At 37.3% G+C, this 15,468-nt stretch overlaps 1 protein-coding gene across 2 annotated transcripts in view; it reads left to right on the top strand.

Moving 5' to 3' along the window:
- Nucleotides 1–15,468, top strand: part of caln1 (calneuron 1) — a 72,894-nt gene that overhangs the window by 32,883 nt on the left and 24,543 nt on the right. For both annotated transcript variants that reach the window (XM_008426558.3, XM_008426555.3), the window contains exon 4: nucleotides 2,998–3,110. In XM_008426558.3, coding sequence (XP_008424780.1) covers nucleotides 2,998–3,110 — 113 coding nt within the window. The remainder of the gene's footprint in view (nucleotides 1–2,997; nucleotides 3,111–15,468) is intronic.

Below are 15,468 nucleotides of genomic sequence, written 5' to 3' on the forward strand. Positions count from 1 at the left end.
TCTTTAAACTTCAACATAAATGTAAAACTACACAATGTGCTGGCTTTAATGTTTTGCCTGCTTTACTACTATAAAAATATCTAATATTACCACATTTCAAAACAGTAAAACAACCAGAAACCCAAAGCATTTTAGTAAAAATTTTAGAAATCTGAATCTATTCCAATTATTTCCTGCACAGCCAGCTTTCCTTTGACCTTTTAATCAAAACACATGAAAAAGCTTTTTTCTGAAAGTATTATTTGTATCCAGCAAAGTCTGAGACAAACTCCAGTTAGAATAAAACTGTGTTTTTGCAGAGCACTGCAAAAACACAAAATACTACAAAGTATTTTTGATTAGTTTCTACTGTAAATATCTCAGTACACTTGAAATAAGACAAACTAACTTACAAGTAACTTTTTTTAGCAAGATATTAGGAGCTGGTTTTAAGTAAATAATCTCTTAGCATTGATGCCGATCTTCCACTGGCAAGTTATTTCACTCGTATCAAGACATTTTTCCCATGTTATAATTGTGACTTTTTCATCAATATTAAGGAAATATTAACTCAAAACAAACTCTTGTATGTTGCTGACAACTTACTTATGTTTGTTTTGTATTATTTCAAGTGTAACAACATATTTGCAATAGAAATTAGACCAAAATTACTTGGTAATATTTTGTGTTTTTGCAGTGTGGTTTAGACTTTCTTTTTTATTCCTGACAACCTTTTTACCTTCTGAACCACTTACTTTCTTCCAGACATTATTGTACTGCATTATTTATCACTTTGATAAGTGATAAATAATTAGCTTCATGTTTTAAATTCATGAAGCTAATTTTAAGCTGCAGCCCTGATTCATCACCAGAGTTTGGAAAAAGATTTTAAATTTAAGTCTGAGCGTTCACATGATAATTAGTAGGAAGAGAAACGGCATTAAAGAGAGGGATGACATTAGCAGACGACTGGGATTGGATTTTGGTGATTATATTTTGGCCAGATGAGATGTAGCGAACATTTGATCCTCGCTAACCTGCTGATTTTCAGCCTTGCAGCAAAGTTCAGCTAATCATCAAATCGACAGCTGTGCTAACTCACATCAGCTCTGTGAAACTATGTCTACTTTTTGTTTCTCTCATTTGATTTTCCTCCAGTTTAGCTCTTAGTTTCTTCTGTCTTTCAAGTGAACTTGAGTTACTTTGCTCATGCATGCACAAATTCACTTCTGTAATAATTCATTTGTTCAGTTTCCAGCTGCTGGGTTGTAAAAAATGTAAGGGAAAAAAGACGTGAAAAGCAGGTGGCTTTGACTATGACGGACACAGAAAGTGACTCAGTGACTTTGTGCCGAATTTTGAGCTGTCACAAACTGTGCCTACAAAATGAGACCCAGCATCCATGATGTGTTTGGCTAAAAAAAAAAAGGTTCACATTTGTTCCACAGCGTTAGGCTGCGCTGCACATTGTTCGTTTAGTAGCTTTCATGCAAGGGCGTAACAAAACATTACTCTTTCAGTTTCAAAAATGATTACAAAACACACTCCATGTCATTTTATTACAATGTTAGCTTGTTAATTTATAAGTATTTCCACCATTTTCAAACACACAGTCCTGTTAGCATTGGTAGCTTACAGATAAATGCACAAAGTTTACACAGATTTGACAAAAACAAACTGATACAAAAACTTGACAGAATATTTAATTTTTTCACGTTTTTAATTTGTAGCTTCAATATTTTACATTTTCAGTTAAAATTCTGTTGTTTTTAGTGAATATTAATGAATATTTAGGTGCGGTGGCAGAATCTGCATGCAGTGCAGGTACTGGAGCATGCAGACGGCTAAGCACAGAGCTATTTTGGTCATTACTGTATTATTCATATTAAAGAAGCTCACACACTAATGCCGTACGCTGATGGTGTGGGTAGTGCAATCAGATCAGAGAGATTTAAACCACATGGCAGATTCATATTCAAATCCACATTTTATCTATAAATTCACTGCATTTTTGGGGCGATTTGATTCGACTAAGCGGCACAGATTTAGTCCAGACGAAAGCAAAGAATCACTGGCAGCAAAAGACAAAACCCAAAATATTAAGACCAGTTAAAAGTGGTAGAAATTCACGTTTTGCTCTGCTGGAAATTCAGAAGTTCCTGAGCAGAATTTCAAAATGCCAAAAAAAACAAATCAAAATGAGCTGCTCAAAGAATTATTTTGCACTGCAAAAATACAAAATCTTACCAAGTAATTTTGGTCTAGTTTTTACTGCAAATATCTTAGTGCATTTGATCAGAGAAAACTAACTTACAAATAACTTTTCAACGAGAGCTTGTTTTAAGTCAATAATTCCTTAATATTGAAGAAAAGTTCTAGTTTCATTGGAAAATTTTATTTAATCTTTTATTTTTCCCATTTTTTTAGTGATAATCTTTCATTGGAACAAAAATGTTTTCATCAGCATAGTGGAATCATTTACATCAAACAAGTTTCTATATCTTGTTTAAAATTTACTTATAAGTTAGTTTTGTTTTATTTCAAGTGTACTAAGATATTTGAACTAGAAGCTAGATCAAACATACTTGGTAAGATTTTGTGTTTTTGCAGTGTGCACTTTGAAATTTTACTTAATTTTGGTTATTTTTAATCAATCAGTCTGCATAGCATAGCAGTTCAAATTGGTTTACTTCATAAAAACAAAAATAAAAAGCAACAAAAACAACATAAAGTCAACAATTTAGAAACCAAATCTTATATTTTCATGTCAGATATGTTGGTCAGTGTTCCAGGTATTATTAATCAAAAGCAGCTCTTACAGAGCTGAGTTTTAACTTTGATTTAAAGGAACTCTGTGTTTCTGTTGTTTCGCAGTTTTCTGGAAGTTTGTTCCAGATTTTTGTTGCGTAGAAGCTGAATGCTGCTTCTCCTTTCAACCTTTCAATTCACAGGGGAAAAAAAGCCCATAATGCTGAGAGAACAAAACTAGAGCATAAATAAATTTCCATCCTCTTTCAGGTGATGGACAGGTTGACTTTGAGGAGTTCATGACGATTCTGGGCCCAAAGCTGCTGACGTCTGAAACGAGAGAAGGCTTCCTGGGCAGCACGATAGACACCATCTTCTGGCAGGTAAATCTGAATCCTTTCAGCAGCTGCTGTGGCTTTTATTGTGATTTAACCCAAATGTTCACCTGATGGCGTGTCGGATGCTGACACATCAGATCTGAAACTTTAAAGAATGGAACTGAAGACGATAAAACACGGAGGCTGTCAGATGGAAATTCAGGATTAGAGGGGAAAAATTTGTTAAACTGACTTTGATAAAACAGAATTAATCCAATAAAAATAGAAGAAACGAACTGCTGTGTGTGCCCGTGTGTGTGTGCGTGTGTGTGTGTACCAGGTTTTTATATCCTTATGGGAACCTATCGACAATGTGGGGTTATGGGGACTGTTGCTCCTTGTGGGGACATTTTCTTGGTCCCCATGAGGGAAATTGTTGTTTTTGGGTTAGTGGTTTGGTCTGTAATGGTTAGGGTAGGGTAAAGCTTAAGATATGGGTTAGGCTGTAGAAATTAATGAAAGTCAATGTGAAGTCCCCATAAGTGATGAAAACACGACTGTGTGTGTGTAAAGGGCAGGATATCTGGCACCTGAAAAGCTTTTACCGAAATCTCCATCTTGAACAGTGTTACCTCTGGGTCACAACTTGTGGTCTGCACTGTAAAACTACAGGCTGGGCGAATGTATTGCCAACAACATTGACTTATCAAAATACGGTGCTGCTTCCACATTTTGTTTTCTGTAATAAACGTTAGCCTGGGAGCGATGGGCCTCCTCTGGAGTATAAAGGAAGCTTAGAGAAGGGGAAATAAACAGCAATGCTTGATTTATGACCACTATAAGTCGACGTAGCTCATAAATGATGTGCTGAAGATTCAGTTTTTTTTTTTTTATAGTTTGTGATAACTTGGGAATGTGAATCTAAGGAGCTTGGTTATTGCTTTCAAATGTCTTGTTTGAAGTAAAAGTTAAATGTTGAAAGGTGTTTGTTTCTAGAGTTGTGTTGCTCACTGTAGCAGGTTGTCGGATTCCTTGTTTTTATAGACTTTTGTTCATAATTTGTTATTATGGACAATTATTCCATGTGGTTTTGGATTCTGTGCAGCTGGAAGAATGAACTTTGTTTTACTTTCAGACAGTTGCTATGAATCAACATGTTATTATATAATTGGGAACAGCTGATTAGCATCTTAAAAGCTCAAATAGCACCTGATCTTTGACCCCCAAACCTCAGACGAAATGTAAAGGAGACATCTAGGATGCATAGCAGAGAGAGAAGGAAGTTTATAGCATTTTTCCCATCAATCATAATGATCATGTCCCCTACTCTAATGTTAATGATAATTGACAAGGATTATGTCCCCGACTCCAACATCAATCATAATGGACAACAATCATATCCCCTTCATCCATCATCCATTTTTGTTGATTTCTTTAGTTTTATGAGTAAAACAAGGTTACTTTGTATTTTGTGCCGTAATTAAATCTCTTTCTCTTTAAACCAGATAAAACAAAAATAGATTTCATGTTGGTTTGCAAACATTTATTAATAAACATTTATTTATGGCAAAATGTATAAAAATTATTTAGTCTGCATTTGCAGCAAAATGTTAAGCAGTAACCTCTGATGAAACAAATTCAAATTTAATTTAAAAAAAAAACTTTATTAATCCCAAAGGGAAATTAAATAAATCTGTAAACCTAAAATCTGCAACCCCCATTCCTTAACATTTTTTTTTCTCCATTTCAAATCAAATCAAAGATTTGACAAAAAATCATTTTAGCAGCTAGAAAAATTAAGACATTGTTAAAAATAATGATAAAATCCAGAACAATACCAAATAAAACATTAGTAAATCACCTGGTAATTCAAATTTTTAAACTAATTCCTCCATATTTCTTATGCCTAACTTACTAAAATTATATGCTGGTGCATATTTACATACCAATACATACTATTGTGAAGAGACTAAAATATGATTGCAAACTTGAACAAAGTAAATATTTCATTTAATCCAAGTGTTAGAAATCCAGCAGGATTGGCTACACATTCCCAACTCGGAGATTATGAACCAAGAATGCCATTTAATTTTTCACATTTAAAGCCATCTGACAGATTTAAGGTTTTGCATTTTTAGATTGAGATTATTTTGATCTGCAGCTTCATAAAGCAGAACTAAGGTTTCTGAAAGCAGCTTTGTTAGTCGATAATGTTTCTGTCCCTGTGAATGAAATGCAAATGAAGATGTTTAGAAAGAGGAACTCTGTGTGGCCCTTCGGATAATCACCCGTTATCAACGGTTTTCATAATGCTACATCTGTCCGTTTCTGGTGTTTTGCTGAGATTTGTCTGGATGGAGGCCGAGGACTGGGATATTTAAAGTGTTGCGTAAACAGGCGGAGCGTTTCTGAACCTCAGATCAAGTCCCGCTTTCATCGGTTTTAACCTTGGAGGAGAGAAGCTCGCATCTTGTCCTGGCTGGGAGATTTTCTCATCCCAATAAAATCAGTCAAAGTGTCACATCCTCACCAGCTGGGGTGATGGGATAGTGAGTCACTGGTGTCACACACATGCATGCACACACACGCACACACACACACACACGCGCACACGCACACACACACACACACACACGCACACACACACACACACACACACACACACCTTCCTACTCACTCGGATCTGCTCTGAAAGACTTGGGGATTGTATCTAATCATCCCCTTAGATAATTACATCTCTGTAATTGAGAAGCTATAAACGTCTTTCTGTTCTTTGTTTTGCTAATCGTCAGATGGGTAATTAGCAAAGTGTTTACTGAATTTTGAGGAGTAAATAGATGGAGTCTCCTGACTATTTGACCAGTTCTGTTTAGATTCAGAATAACAAAACATAAAAAGCTTGTTGTTGTTGTTTGGTTTCTTTAACCATTAAGAATATATAATCCTGTCGGGTTGGCTGCCACTAACTGGGTCTGATTTTCTTTTTGGGTGTTTTGACACCTGGTAGTTTGTTCGGCTTGCATTTGTTAAATTTTTCAGCTGCTTTGGTTCTCTTTCACACTGCATTGTGTCAAACAAAAGGAGCCTTTTGAAAAACCTGTTCCCCTCCTCGCCTGTGGGGGCGCTACTCAAACAAACCTCAGGAGAAGGAACAGAGCGTAATTTCCTTTTTCACAACTTACTGCTGTAAGATTAATTTTCAGAAACTCGCACTTTTAGGTTCAAAATCTAAAACCGTCTAAATTTATTTGACTTGGAGAGCAGAAGGCAGTAGACACAACCGAATGCGGCTCAACTGTTTTACAGTGCAGTGGCATACCTCCACGTGCTGCATGTCAGTAAAACCATCAGCTTGATGTAAACTTTCAAACTGAATAGTAACTGATGTTGTAATTATCACAATATTTAGTAACAATATTGAACTAAAATGTTTTTCTGTCCCATTTTATAAATGTATTTATGATGGTTGAGTTGTAAATATTAAATATATTTCACAAAGCAGAACAAACCGAACAGGAAGTATTTCAGAGTGTTTGGTGTTTTAGCAGGAAGTGAATCGTTTCCTTTGTGTTTGTTTGTTAAACTGCAGCTCTGCTGGTCGTCTGATTTCCTATAACTTCCTGACAGAACAGCAGGAAGCAGCTTATTTTAGAGCTTCGCTCTGCAATCATTCTGGTAGCTCAACGCCCACCATCTATATGGAAAACATCAACTATTAAAGTCTCCTTTTTATGAGGCCCAGCTGGCCTTTTCTCTTTCTGTTGTTTCCCAAATCCTGTGGGAGACAACAGCTCAAATGTAAAACATTTTACTTTAAGTTCTGCTCTCTAAGTCAAATAAATTTAGCCAGTTTTAGAAAAATAAACTTACAGTAGTGAGTTGTGTTATTGATTTTGTCAAAACCTCCAGATGTTGGATAAACTAGAGTTTTTAAGATGGCACTTAAAAAACTGGATAAAACAGACAGGAGTGGGAACCATTTCCCAGAATGCTTAACAGTGTGTTTTTTGTGTGTGTTTTCTTAATGTGAATGTTTATTTTAATGCAGCTGACAGTTTGCACAGCTTGAGGATAATGTCCTGTTCACACTAAATGTTTCTGAGCTGAATTCATTGAGATGTTTAATAAAATTCATCATCAGATTGGATAATAAACCGTCAAGTTAAACCACCTTCAAATGTTTTGCAGTGCGTAAATCCCTAGAATATTTTCTTCTAATCCCTTCACATTATAAATGTAAAGCTGTTGCACATTAAACATTCATAAAAACATACCTGGCGTCACTTGTTTACTTATTACAGATAGCATCCTGTAAGCGCCACATTGTCCGACATCAAGCTGTGAAAAACACAAATCCTGTTTTTATTACTCTGATGAGTCGGCTGGTTTTTGACGTTCCCATCCTTCTTAAAGTTATTTAGCAGAATTTAACTCTGTGCTCTTATGCTGAACCTTCATTTCCTGTTTTTCTTCCGATCCCGAACGCTTTATAGGGCATTATTGGAGATCATCATGATGTTAAACGATCCAGTTCAAAATTCATTTTATTCCATTAGTTGTGGAAATGACACAGAAGTCCCTCTGAACCAATGTCTGCTGTCGTGGCAAAAAACAAAACACATTTTCTGGGAAGGAAACGAGTGAGACGGAAAAGCCAAATGGTAGTTTGTGTATTTATTGTTGAGCATAACTCACAGGGCGAAGCATCAGCCTGGCTGCAAAAAGGCTAAAGAGGAAATGAAGAGATGAATCCGTTTTACAGAAGATGATCAGATCTCTGATTTAAACCAAAACAACCTCTTATTCCTTTAAATAAGATTTAAAAAATACTGTTACTATCTGTAGATGTTTGGACTGTTAGTGTAATTTAGGCTTCTGTTTTGATACACTGCAAAAACACAAAATCTTACCAAGTATGTATAGTCTAGTTTATAGTGCAAATGTCTTGGTGCACTTTAAATAAAACAAAACTAAATTACAATGGAGGCTTGTTTTAAGTAAATAATTCCTTAATATTGATGAAAAAGTTCTACTTTCATTTATAGCATGGAAAAATATCTTGTTATAAGTGAAATAATGGAACTAGAACATTTTCATTAATATTCAGGAGTTATTTATTTAAAACAAGCTCCTATTTCTTGATGAAAAGTTACTTGTAAGTTTGTTTTGTCTTATTTCAAATGTACTAGTGCAGTGGTTCTTTACCTTTTATGAGGTACCGAACCCACCAGTTTCACATGCGTCTTCACTGAACCCATCTGTAGTGATAAAATATGATCCCAACTAGAGTCTAGTTGGATCACCCCAAGATCACCAAGTCTTCTTAAAAGGTAGAGCCTCTGAGAACAGTTTTCTCAGAGACTCTACTTTTGTGTTTTTGCAGTGAGAAAGTTTATTTTTACTCATCTGGGCCACTTTCCTCAATTGCTAAGTTAAGAAAGAACTAGAAATGAGTAAAAAGGCTGACCAGTTTGAAAGTAAAGCCTGTAGATCTGCTGATTAAGATGACCTTAAATCAGTGGTTCTTAACCTTTTTAGAGGTACCGAACCCACCAGTTTCATATGTGCATTCACTGAACCCTTCTGTAGTGATAAATAAAATATGATTTTTTTTCCCCCCAAATTCAGGGGTGACACAACAAGAGTCTAGTTAGTGATCACTAAGTCTTCTTAAAAGATAGAGTCTCTGAGAACAGTTCTTCAAAATATAGTCAGTGTTTTCAGCAAAGTTGATCTGACTGTCCAGGAACGACCCAAGGTATTTAAAATCTGCCACAGTTTCAACAGGTTGGCCATCGAGAGAAACTGGAACCACTTTAAGGTCTTTAGGTGTTTAGATCATTTAATTTAATTCTGATTTAGTAATGTAATTATATTAGTTGTGTTACCTCCCCACGCCACTAGAGGCAGTACCAACCCCGAAAAGATGCGACTAAGGAGCAGATTTAGAAGTACACCGAAAACTACAGAATTTGGTAAAAACTGTGAGCTTTGCTGAAGTAAATAAAGACACAAGTTCAAATCCATGCTGAGAGTGGAGCTCCTTCAATCAGGGCTCCTCGGCAGCTCTGATTGGCTAAGCAATTTAACGTGATCCTCTGATTGGCTAAGCAATGTAACGTGATCCTCTGATTGGCTAAGCAATGTAACGTGATCCTCTGATTGGCTCAGCAATGTAACGTGATCCTCTGATTGGCTCAGCAATGTAACGTGATCCTCTGATTGGCTAAGCAATGTAACGTGATCCTCTGATTGGCTCAGCAATGTAACGTGATCCTCTGATTGGCTCAGCAATGTAACGTGATCCTCTGCAGCAAGTGATGGCAAAGCGGGGCGTCATCACGACTTTACACAAGTGTGTCTTTACCTCCGCGGCAGAGGCTCCGCCGAACCCCTGAGACCGAACCCAGGTTAAGAACCACTGCACTACTGTAAGAAACCCAACCAAAAATACTTGGTAAGATTTTGTGTTTTTGCAGTGTACCAAAACAGAAACACAGATGATACTAAAAGTCCAAACATCTGTAGTTAATAATAGTATTTTTAAGATGAATTTGATTACTTTATGTCTAATTAACTCTACTTTTCATGCTGAAATAACATTCTCAGTTTTGAAACCATAAAGACCAAAGTTAGTCGTTTCTCTAACTTTGGTTAAATTCTTTTTAGGACAATTTAGATTTTTTCCCTGAACATTGGGATTTAAAACAGAACCTTAATTAAACTGAATCTGTAGATATCTGGATAATACTCCTTTGTTTCAGTAAAATCCTCCATTTCTCCATTTCCTGTCGGTCGGTGACGTTGTAGACACTCCCACCGTAAATCGCTGCCATTAATCTTCTTTTTATCAGGCCTTTGTGCCGAGGGAACAGTTTGAATTCATATTGACTTTGGAACAACTCATCTGTGATGAATAATACATGCAGCGCAACGATTTTTATTTTCTGCGGAGACAGGTGGAGGAATAACTCCATGTCGGAGTTCTGATATGGAGCTCCATATCACCTGGTTCTGGTGAGGTTCCCCAAACCCAGAGGGAAGACGGGGCTCCTCCATCATGGATCCTTCAGACGCATGCAGAGACGGTTCATCAAGGCAAACATGAACTTTGTCTGTTTCTGTTTTCACATTTCGGTTTACGATTTTACTGGATTATTGTTTCGATCTGGGAAATAAGGATTTGTTTTTTCTAGTTTTTCTACTCACAAGGTGAGTTTTTTTTACAGTACATTTTTAGCAACAGGGGAATTCAAGGTGATTAAAAGGAAAATAAAACAACAAACAAGGAAAAACATCACAATTCAATTAAGTCTTGATTTAAAGGAACTCAGTGTTTCAGCAGTTTTTTAGTTTTCTGGAAGTTTGGTCCAGATTTGAGGTGCTGATGAGGCAGAAGCTGAATGCTGCTTCTGCCTGTTTGGTTCTGGTTCTGGATCTGATTGGTTCTGATTGTGGTTCTGGTTCTGATTCTGGCTCTGATTGTGGTTCTGGTTCTGATTGTGGTTCTGGTTCTAATTCTGGTTCTGATTGTGATTCTGGTTCTGGTTCTGATTCTGGCTCTAGTTCTGGTTTTGATTGTGGTTCTAATTCTGGTTCTGATTGTGGTTCTGGCTCTAGTTCTGATTCTGGTTCTGGTTCTGATTGTGGTTCTGGTTCTGGTTCTGATTGTGGTTCTGGCTCCTATTGTGGTTCTGGTTCTGATTGTGGTTCTGGTTCTGGTTCTGGCTCTAGTTCTGGTTTTGATTGTGGTTCTAATTCTGGTTCTGATTGTGGTTCTGGCTCTAGTTCTGATTCTGGTTCTGGTTCTGATTGTGGTTCTGGTTCTGGTTCTGATTGTGGTTCTGGCTCCTATTGTGGTTCTGGTTCTGATTGTGGTTCTGGTTCTGGTTCTGGCTCTAGTTCTGGTTCTGGTTCTGCAGAGCAGGTGGACCTGAAAGCTGCCAGCAGATTTTTAATGTATTTTGCTTCTAAGCTGTTCAGTGATTTATAAACTGAAACAAATATTTTAAAGTTTATGAGTATTAATTCCACGTTAAGGAAATAAAACAAAGTAAAATTACAAGAATAAATTCATAATAACATGATTTTATAATATCATAAAGTCACTTTATGAATTTTATTCTGACTTTATAACAATATATAGTCAGAAGTTTTCATAATATGACTTAATATTTATCTTATGACTATCATATATTATGATAAAATCCTAATATGAGAATAAAGGATTCTCATATTATTATGACTTTATTCTTGTATTATTTTAACTTTATTTTTGTCTGAAGCATCAAACTGTAGTTTGCTGCTGCTGTCAAAAACATCTAATGTCTTTAATTATGCATAAATATTAAGTTACAGTCTTCTATTTCATTAAATACTTTCATGCAATAAATACTAGCAATACTAATTAAAGAATCATACGTTCCTAGATTTTTCTTTTTAGATTCAGTTGAGGCGAAACGATGAAAATTGCCGACCTTGTAATTCATTCTTTGTGTTAAAATGTGAAAACTGAGCCGCATATCTAATTATTTTTAGACCTGAATAAATCTGGTTTGTTTGTTTTCTACATCTCTTCCCTGTGTGCTGATCTTCATGTATAGTTAAAAACAAACGCTGACGATCTGCTTCTAAATTAGTTGTAAAATTTAAAGCTTGCTAGGAAGAGTTGAACTGAATCGGCCGCATAATTGCAGCAGTTTCCCGAACTCCAAGGCAGAAGTGCTGAAAGTGAAACAGGAAGTGACCTGCGGAGGTGCTGACTGGCAGAGTTCCTGGAGGAACGGTGAGGAGAGCCAGCGCCTCGCTGGCTGTTTGGGGGATTCGGCGCAGCCAGGAGGACGAAGCAGGCCTGCGCTGCGCTAACGTGGCTGCTGAGGAGGCTGGGAGGGAGAAAAAGCCGCCTTCTCTTCTGCAGACGTGGCCCTGATTAGCAATGAAGGTGGCGCGGAGACGTGACGTCAGCGGCGGCTAATCAGTGCTAACACACACGCTCACGTCTTCCCCTTCCCTCCATAATCAGCCTCCTCTAGCCATCCGAGCGCCTCGCTAACGCTGTGCTCTTCAGACTCCATCTCAGAGCCTTGGAGGTGAATTATGGAGAATTACCGATTGCAAATGACTCCATTTGTCTCAATCCTGCCAGGCTTTCTCAGCGCGGCTACGCCTGGGGCAGAAGGAGACGAGCGGGATTGGGATGGCCTGCCAGATTCCTTCTCTCCTGGGTTCACATTAAATGTGGGGAACCTCCATTAACCAGGCGTGAAAGTGAAATGTTCTGGTTCAGTTTGGAAGAAGCAAAAACAGAGTCAACCAGTTAACTTACCACTACACTCACTGGGATTATTATTGATGTCTGTGTCAGTATTTATATGCAGAGGTGGGCAGAGTAGCCAAAAATAGAGCAAAACTACTTCAACATATTTTTACTCTAGTAAATTAAAAAGTAGCCGTCCAAGAAAGAGAGTAAAAAAGTATTTGGTAAAAAGTTTACTCAAATACTGAGTAACTGATCAAATTATTAATCATTTAATATTTAAAAATTACATAATCAGGGGTGCCGTGGTGGCGCAGGGGCAACGCACAACCTACATACTGAGGCCCTAGTCCTCATGCCGGTGGTTGCAGGCTCAATTCCCGGCCTAGCGGCATCCGCCGCATGTCTTCCCCCTCCCCCCTGTCCAACCACCCTCAAATAAAGGCCACCAGAGCCAACAAGACCCTAAAAAATTACATAATCAGGGGTGCCGTGGTGGCGCAGGGGCAACACACAACCTACATACTGAGGCCTTAGTCCTCATGCCAGTGGTTGCAGGCTCAATTCCCAGCCTAGCAACACCCACTGCATGTCTTCCCCCTCCTTCCTGTCTAACTACCCTCTAACTCTGGTGGCCTTCAAATAAAGGCCACCAGAGCCAACAAGACCCTAAAAAAAATTTAAAATTACATAATAAGACAGACCAAATTATAGTGAAAATTTTGGTATTTTAAGGAACAAAATGGAAGTAATTAAAAAATAAAATCAGGCAAATGAAATTGTAAAATAAAAATAAAAATTGTAAAATAAAAAAACTTTTAACAGAAACTGCAGGTGTGAGTCTGTATCTGGTGAATTTTTGGTTAAAACATGTTTGTTTTTCATTCAGTGGGTAGAAAATCCAGAAACTTTACTCAATACATAGTAAAATTACTCAAAGTACAGCGTCGTAAAAATATTACTAAATGTACATGTTTCAAAAAAAGACTCAAGATTTGACTTGCAGCTTTATTATCTAAATTGAAACCATAAAAACCAAAGTTAGTTGTTTGTTTGGAAATATTTTTCTATTTTTTTCTTTTGGAAAAAGTAAAATTAGGATTTTTTTTCTAGTGTACTGCAGAAGAACGTTGACATTAAAAACAGAACCTACATTAAACTTAAACTTTAAATATCTGGGTCACCACTAAAAGTCGACAATTTGAGGAAAGACTTGCCAAAAGAAACCAATGATTTGAGACTTCCCTCCCGCCAAAATGTCCGGTAGATTCGGTTCGATTTGGGACAAAAGTTGCAACATTTGTTCCATTTTCAGCTGCTGTGGTTGGATTTTACACTGGATTATATCAAACCAAAACCTTTAAACAGCTGTTCCCCTCCTCGCCTGTGGGGGCGCTGCACCAAGAACCACTGAAGAAAACGACATAAAAACATCTGAAGAAGTTATTTTATTTAAATGTTGAGCTTAGTTTTTAGTTTAACAAATAAAAATAAAAAACAAAAAACACTGAGATTTTAAACTTGACATTTGTACGGAGCCCCTAAGGGGACATGGAGGAAAAAAAAGGAAGGTAATCCCGACTTTTTTTTCTCGAGATCCCGAGAAACTAAGTCGAGATCTCGAGATCCCGACTTTCGAGATAATAAGTTGGGATTTCTTTCTTTCCTTTTATTTTATTTTTTTCTCCATGTCCCCTTAGGGGCTCCGTACATTCCTGCCATTCAAAACATGATATTTAAAAATCTAGATCTGAAACAAAGCAGCTGGAGGAAAAGCAGGACCTCTGTTCGTTCCCTGCAGAGTTTGGAAAAGTCAGACTGACACCTGACTGTTCTTACCCTGAGGAAACATGAACTGCTTTCAGCATTCCTGTCGAAAAGCTGCATTACCGATCAGAAAGCGTCGTAAGTGCAGCCTGAAACCTTCTGACATTTCTCTGCCTGCTGCTGCAGAAGACCTCGGTGACAGTTTGCGTCTTCCTCCTCATCCAGACCCAATCTCCTTATGTTTCATACTGCTTTAATTGCATGTGAGTCAGCTTGACTACCTTGGTGAGTCACATCATTACAGAGCTTTCTCATCCAGACCGCGGCGGCTCTGCGAAGTGTCAGCAGCACATTTACTGCGTTTTTCTGCACAGTCGCTTAAACTTTCGGTGCGGACTCCCACGCACCGCACAGGCATTTGTGTCACGGAGGGGCCAGAATTTTAATTACGAGTCTGCCAATCAAAACAAAACGACTACATCACAGAGTAAAACCACATTCAGATGAATGGGGGGGGGGGAATATTCAGCGGCTCGATGTGAGAAAGAAAACAGAACCGGTTCTCATTGTTAATCATTTCACAGTGTTTGTCGGTGTTCATCCTGCAAGCAGTTCGAGGAATTTAGATGTATTAAATAATCACTGGTGGATTAGTTACATAAGCCTTATATATTTTCAAACATTTTTTTAAGCCAAATTCAAAACCACAAGCTAAGCTAGTCTTTTATGTACAAGTGCAAAAGTGTATGCCAGTAAATCAATAACAATTTAAAGGTAGAATATTCAATATATAGAATATGCTGAACTCGGGTCCAGAACCGCACGGCATTTTGGGAGATGTAGGCAGAGGAAAGACTTTAGCCTGCTTATGGCTAGCTAAGCTAAGTTGGTGGAATCAACTCTCTCACTGCTCTTTGGTTGCCTAGCAACAACTTGCCTTAAGAAGCAGTTTCAAGTTCCCCCACTCTCCCCGCCCCCAACCTCGGTTACCTAGCAACAACCTGCTGAGTCATTGAGCAGCAGCAGTTTAAAGCTTTGCCACAATAACTGCTTAAAAATAAATGCTAAGAAGCATTACAGTGAAGTGAAAACTGTGGATAAAGCCGGAGTTTGGTAATATTTAAGATATTTAAAACCAAAAATAATCAAAATCAATAATCGAGACCCAATTTCAAGGCGTTAAGGCAATTTTATAACAACTGAATTTAACATATTTACTTTATTATGCTACAAAATAGCACTATGTGCCTGGGAAATATATAATCTGTATATGTGTGTATACATGGAATATTCATATACAACTGCTACATTCATTTTAGTGAGAAAATGTCATTTTTCAGTCTTTTTTTTGTAATTATTATTAATAAACCTTTGAGGTCTGGAGAGTCTGACATAAAGATT

Source organism: Poecilia reticulata, chromosome 13, assembly GCF_904066995.2.
Source record: "Poecilia reticulata chromosome 13, P_reticulata-male-v2, whole genome shotgun sequence".
In the NCBI taxonomy this organism is placed as follows: Eukaryota; Metazoa; Chordata; class Actinopteri; order Cyprinodontiformes; family Poeciliidae; genus Poecilia; species Poecilia reticulata.